Source organism: Ceratina calcarata, unplaced genomic scaffold (assembly GCF_001652005.2).
Source record: "Ceratina calcarata isolate Rehan_Ccalc_2016 unplaced genomic scaffold, ASM165200v1 scaffold683, whole genome shotgun sequence".
Taxonomy (NCBI): Eukaryota; Metazoa; Arthropoda; class Insecta; order Hymenoptera; family Apidae; genus Ceratina; species Ceratina calcarata.
The window spans coordinates 14,050-21,317 of NW_017178094.1; the positions used below are offsets into that span (position 1 = coordinate 14,050).

Consider the following 7,268-nt stretch of genomic DNA (forward strand, 5'->3'; position numbering starts at 1 on the left):
TAACGCGAAGATGGTTATCCGCCGATTCCGATAAAAAGAGCGTCACCCCGATCGAGTCGCGCCCTTCGCGCATCGTGTAGTTCACGGATAGTGAAGTTCATTTAGTGAATGAAAAACAATCGGCTCCTGTCGGATACGTTTAATGTTAGAGTGCACGAACAAGTGCAGTGTAAGTGTTTGAAAATTTTTAAGTGAAGAGTGACGGTGGTGTAATGAAGTTGAGTTTAAGAACGTAGGAGCAACAATCTTAGTGTGTTAAAATTTTGAAGAGTGACAATGATCGTGCGGTGAATTGCGGGGTTCCTTCCCTGAACAGAGGATCAGCTGTGGCCTACCTGCGAGCGGCAAGGACGCTGACCCACTGACCGTGGCTCATTGTGAGCAGGTGCACTTGCGGATTAATGGGTAAGTCTAATCTCTACAGTCTTTGCATTTTCTTTTTAATTCAATATTTCCTGCGACTTGTTAGTTCCTCATTTATCCTATCATCATCCATTAATTATCAACAATCTATCATTTCACCATCTAATCCACGTGAATAACGATTAAGTGTATTAATTGTTATTCATAATAACGCACGAACAACAATTTCCTTGCATTGTTATTCATGCAGTTTATAAAACGCTTCGTACTGAGCGGAGCGCTTGTTCAAATGCGTGAAAAGCCGCGCGGTCGGATCCGAGCCAACGCTCCCGAGTCGGAGCCCGCGTCGACCGAGCGCTCTGATTGGTCCGTGTTTTTTGTTAATAACTCGGTAACCAAGCCCCATTCTGCATTTTGCCAAAGGAAATTGTTGTTCAGGAAGACCCTCCCAATCTGCCATTTTCGGCTCCAACACCTTTTCTGGGACACCCTGTATGTAAACAGTTACTTTAATGTAGTTAGCGCGGAATATTAGCGTTTCTTAAGAATTTCTATTTCAAAAAATTGTTTCGAATTTGGCCCCTCGGAATCTAAATTTTCTCTCATCGGAAATATTATTTTTCATGAGATATTTGCAAATAAAAAAGCAAAAATTTGTTATCTGCGAAGCAAATACTAAATGGTCTTTTTACACAAATATTATGATACCAAAAAATTATTCCCGATGAGTCTTCTAAGATCAAGAAGTTATATATATCAGTAACTATTTATTACTAAAGGTCTGCCTACACCAGGCATGGCCAAAGTTGTCGCCGCGCGACACGACATCGCCTTTTTCCGCTTTATATGACCTTCAATGTCCTCGTGTTATAGGTCGTTGAATTCGTTTTAAGATTCTCTATCATGAAACGGAAGCAAAAATATACCGATCCATTTAAAAAAACACCGATGATCTTGTAATCTCGAAAAAAATGACCTTGAGCAAAATTTTTTACCAATCAGAATATGTGTCCCATCGGATACAATAACTTTTTCTTCTAACATTTTTTTGTATCATGAATAACAAACGAGATATTTCAAATGCCAGAGTTAGCTGGGACACCCTGTATAGAAAACACATAGTCCAACTAGTCACGAGTCATAGAAAGTGTTAGAGATAGAAAGAGAGGACGCGTCACAATTTTGTATGTAAAATGTATGCGTGCGAAATTGGTTCCAAAACCTTTGAGTCACTTACACATAAAACGAAATATTAATATTTTTTAACAACCACTGGCACAAACAATTGATCTCGATTTGCTCCTTCAGAATCTGAGATTCCTCCCATCGTAAAACATGCTAGTAAATGATGTTTCCATGAAGATATTATGGTATCAAAAAATTGTTCCTATTTTGTTTCATAAAATTCTATATCATCAATAGTTATGTATCACAATAACAACTTACTGACAAGCAGCTGTTGAAATGACATTGTTTTATACATGTTAGGTATGTTTTGACATTATGCATCTACAAGTACATAACTCTCAACAGATATTTCTACAAAAATCGTAATATAATACACTAAGAATAATAAATATAGTGTACTGTGTTATATTGGGTATAGTGGACGGTCGTTTATAACGCCATAACTTATCAGCATATGTGCTATAACTTTGTTTTCTATTGCTCATTAGTAATAAATTGTTATTGAGATATCTAACTTTTCGATCTCATAAAACCGATCAGGAACAATTTTTTGGTGTCATAATATTTGTGTAAAAAGATAATGTGGTACATGCGTCGCAGATATCAAATTTTTGCTTTTCTATTTGCAAATATCTCACGAAATATAATATTTACGATGGGAGTAAATTGGAAGTAATTTTTTGAGATAGAAATTCTTAAGAAACGTTAGTAGTCTCCGCCAACAAAAAACATTGCGATTTGTCCAAATCGCAAAGAAAAAAAGGAAAGGGCATGTTTTTCAACATTTTTATTAGAGTCTCTAATATAAAGGAACATCCTGTTTGTAGATCTAAATAAGTTATATGCATGTATAAAGTGTCATAAAAATCAGTGAAAACATAAAAACGTTAGATATATCGGAACATTTAAAAATTCTTTACTTTATTTCAGTTATAGATTGAAAGTCGTGCAAAACTGCGATTTTTGAAATTGCTAATTGCTTGTAGCTCATAGGAACATTGACCAATTTTTATAAAGTTTCGTACATGCATATAACTTACTTATATGTCTAGATCTGCAAACGGGATGTCTCAAATTTTCATTAGAGAATCTAATAGAAAGGTTAGAAATCATGTCCTTTACTTTTTTATTCGATACGTTGACAAATAGCAATTTTTTCGATTGTATTACAATAAGAATCGCGTTAAATGAAAATCTTTTGGGTCTGAACTTAACGTAGAGGAGATACAATTCTTATCTTTTATTTACTGTATCGAACAGGACAGCAGATGGAAAGCAGGAGAACGAACGAACGGTTCTAATAGCTGTAGCTGACAAACATCGAAGATGTACCAATGACTCTAATACTAATTCAACATCAAAACTTTCTTTGGATATCGTCTACGGATCGTATTAAATTACGCGATGATCCGATTACACTACCGAGCACGAGCGAAGTCAGACGTAGTGAGCATGAAAATGAGGACAAAAATTTAATATTTAACGCAGAACTTATTTTCGTGTATAACGCGAGTCTACTTTAGTAGCTATAGTAAGCTAAGCCTTCATCTCAACAGAGAATTAAGTTAGTTGGTCCAATATTAAAAACGTTACTCCGTTTTAAAATGTGTCCGAATATTAATGAGAGCCATTGTACACGAAGAAGCAGTCACAAAAAGCAGGAGAGCTTCAATTACCCTTGATCAACCCGATAATCATAACAATCTTCCTCACCAATATTTTTCAACGTATCCGGATGCTTCTTCAATTCCATCAACATGTTTATGAAGTCTGGTCTAACAATCCCATTTTTCTTCCTATACTTCATAGTATCCGATATAACTTTGGTAACAAATTTGGTTGCCTCCGTATATGGTAGCACGTAACCGAACAAATTGTACAGTTCAGGTGCAATCTCTCTAAACATAAATCTAAGAATGGTTTTCGAGTCGTGTTCAAAAATTTGCCTTCCTATTCTTCTAAATACACTTTTTTCGTCTGATAACGCTTTCATATTTATTCCAAAGGCACAAGAACCGATCACATCTGTAGTAAATCTGGCTGCGATTTCACAGCATTCGATTGGTTCTCCTTTCCCCACAATTCTCTCTAAATATTCTTCCAGTTGCTCGGCACATTCCAATATTAATGGGAACATTTCTTTCAATTTTCCAGATGTGAACACTGGGGAAATTCTCGCTCTTAGTGGTCGCCATTTCGATGATTCCAAGTTGAAAATATTTGCTGCTAATGGATCGGCCTGTATTAAAAATTGAAAATTTAAAGATTGTAGGGCATACTGCTACGGACACCAGAAGTTATGAATAAGACGTGTTGACAGAAAACTAATAGGGCTCTCGATAAAGGGAGATGACTAATAGATAGCGGATTATTTGCATTTATAAGAAAATGGAATATGCACAAATTATAAATGCCACGTGTAACGTACAAAACTATGTGCAGCATCCAAAACTTAATGAATATTTCAATGTTTGAATGATAAAATAAATGTTTACCTGAAACACATCTTTTAAACTGATAACGTAAATGTTTTATTTTGCATAAATATCCGCTATCTAAAAAGTCCGGCTCTTTGGCGACGTTGGGTCGGTTATGATAAATGTATACGCATGTGTACTGTGACTTTCATGATAGGTAGAAATTACGTGTTAAACACAGTACTTGTGACTCTCATATTACGTAGCAGTTACCTTCTGCGGGGTGTGAGTTGCAATTTCTGCAGAATTAACCAGTAACCGAGGAGGTGGAATAAGCGTTTAGGTATAACTCCATAAGTAATCGGAAAAGTACTAAGCGATTCGTGATGTTGAAAGTGTTTATACACAAATTTGAATCGAAAGGGTGAGCTAAAGAGGAGTACAGTGGCACAGAAGAGTATTCGAGCACTTTCTCAAAAGGTAACTTTTCTAATAGTTCAAACAACATAATTTTCCACAATGATTTTGATGAAACTTCGTACGTGCCAACAACTTACTAAGCTATGCAAACGAAACGTTTTTTATTCGAAACACGAATAAGAAAGTTAAAAAATGCGGCCAATAAAGATTTGTGACGAATTTTTTATAAATTATACACGCATAAAAAATTACATTGTTTGGTACTTTTTACACATTACTTTTTATAGCCCGAAAACTAAGCCTATAACTCGTTAATGGACTGCGGATTTTATGCATTTATGAGACATCTAAATGTGCAAAAAATATAAACACTGCATGTAGTACATAAAAATATAAAAAATATTCGAAAGCAGAGTGCATATTGCAATATTTCAACAATAAATGTAATTGTTACTTAAAACATTTTTTTCAAATTATTACTATAAATATTTTGCATAACAATCTGCAGCCTGCTGATCAAACTCAAAAGATATTGATAAATACGTAAAGACACATTTCACCTACGTAGGTCGTAGACAGAAAGTCCACGAATTGATTTGTAATAAAAAGTTGATTACGTAAAATTTTGAAATAAAAATCTTTTGGTTAGCTCAATGTTGAAAGAAAGGCAAAATCCTATTTTTACTCTTCTTGTACCGCGCAATTATTTATAATAATGTTGATTGCTTTACAGATAAATATACCTTATAACTCCGAAGTATATGTATAACAAAGCTACGACCAAGTTTCTTAAGTCTTTTTTAGATTTTTGCTCACATACAAACAAACGATTCTCTTTACATATACAATAGTAAATTATACGTACTCGTTGAGGAATGAAGATTCCACGATTGTCAAAGACAGAGAAATCTTTAATTAGTACATCTTTAATTAAATCCATATCACGCACAACCAGATGTGGCGACTTTCTAATGAATAAGCCAAACATAGGAATATCTTTGTAATTAAAATATAATTCTGTCACATAATTTCCTAAGGTGCGTCTTCTCAGCATAATGTCTTTCACGTTCCCAAAAAATAGAATTGGTTTTGGTCCAGGTACTTGACGATTTTGCCAAAAATTGAACGTACAAGTAAAGTAGTAATACATTGCCAAGGATGCAGCAATTATCAAGCTTAAGATTTCAAAATAATTGATCATGATTGTTCTTAGTTCTTCAAGGCAATGAGAGTTGTGAAATAATTCTGTAAAATTATTTATAAAGTTGGTAAATTATCAAATAAATGGAAATTGATCACTTATTACAAAATCCTATTAAAAAATACATGTACGAATATAGGATGTCTCAAGCTTATGCGATAAAAATTCGCTGATATGTGAGTATATTACAAAAAAATATATTATGTTACATTATTATTATACAGCGTAAGGCAGTAACTTCGCCTACTTCGAATATTTCTGCTATTTTTAAAAAAATGAAAAATTATATTTACCAAAGTTATATTACATCATGATTGGTAATATTTTTTTAAAATATGGAGACGCCTCGGAGATTTCAGTCACTTCTATTTTTTCAAATGGCATGCTATACTCCTTTATTTTTAATGTAGTAGCGTACGTTGATACGATTTCAAGAACCAATAACAGGTCATCCGGCATTAAATAAAAGAGTAAAATAATGATTATCGCCTTATAAAAGATGTGCAAAAGTCAGGATAAAGGGGTAAAAATCGCAATTTCTACAACTTTTGGTTTAAAATCTATATACTTCAAAGTACAAAAACTTTCGACGACGAATTTCGATTCGGCATATATTTATCTCACATAAATGTTCAAAATGTGTTGCCCAAATTTCATTAATTTCATAGATTTCAAACCCAGATAAAAAAGTTGAAAAAAGCGATGTCCACATTTTTCCTAACAATTGTCACCATTTCTAATTTTTTAGAAATTTTCTTTACACATCATTTAGTAACTAATCAACCTGACTAATCAAAAAACTTCAGATCGTTTCGTTCAATCTTAAAAAAGGTTCAGTTCTGCTCTTTAATGTAAGAGCGTTTTAATTTAATGATTTTATTAAAAGTGGATTGTTCTATTAATCGGAAAATATTTTTAAGAGTTATTTTTAATTAATCGTTTAGAAATTGTTAAGACTTACATTACTTAGACAGAAAATTATTGAACACTATTTTTATTTCATTTGTTAAATTATTTAAAATATATTTACTGCTCTAGTTAGTTCAAGCGATGATTTAAAAATTGAGATAAAAATGTAATAATTATAAAAATGTAATTAAGTAGTTAAATAGCATCCTAAAAATTGCTTTATATTTTAAAAATTAAATTTATAATTTAAACTATCAATAGCTTCAAACCAACTTTCTAACTTGAAGACGACACCTTCATGAACTTATAACTGCTGGTCGAACTTGTAACTCGAACATTTACTTTGAAACTTTAACATCAACGTACGTGTTACGTTTAGAATTCTTCACTGTCAATGATCCGTTCTGACTACAATTTAGCTTATTATCTTCTTATATACATTTGCTCAACGAGAAATCGTTATAAACAATCGTTATCTTATATAACATGCAAGGTGAGTCAATGGTAACAACCTGAGAGCTGACTAAATAAATATGACTCGATACACTTAGGATTCCTATCTGAAGAAAATCATTTGATAACTTTACCCATATTAAATATCTTCATCCCTTGCAATAACATAAGAGATACAGTGACCCTCATTAATATTCGGACATAGTTCAAAATGGAATAACATTTTTAATGTTGAACCAAACAAATTAATTTTCTGTAGAATGTTAGAAGGCTTTGTTTACTACATAATGTGTTGTAAAAAATTGAAAAATTGTTAT

General features: G+C 32.9%; 1 protein-coding gene across 2 annotated transcripts in view; it reads right to left on the reverse strand.

The window, feature by feature from the left end:
* LOC108630112 (putative cytochrome P450 6a17) overlaps positions 1-6,886 on the reverse strand; it is a 14,075-nt gene extending 7,189 nt beyond the window's left edge. The window contains exons 1-4 of one of the 2 annotated variants that reach the window (XM_026817800.1): positions 6,772-6,886; positions 5,883-5,982; positions 5,254-5,633; positions 3,265-3,790 (exon numbers count right to left, since the gene is read on the reverse strand). In XM_026817800.1, the coding sequence (XP_026673601.1) occupies positions 3,265-3,790; positions 5,254-5,589 (862 nt within the window). In that variant the 5' untranslated portion in view covers positions 5,590-5,633; positions 5,883-5,982; positions 6,772-6,886. Of the gene's footprint in view, positions 1-3,264; positions 3,791-5,253; positions 5,634-5,882; positions 6,173-6,771 lie in introns of those variants that run through there. The other variant, XM_018033178.2, reaches the window with a different exon arrangement.
* Between the last annotated feature and the right edge of the window lie 382 nt (positions 6,887-7,268).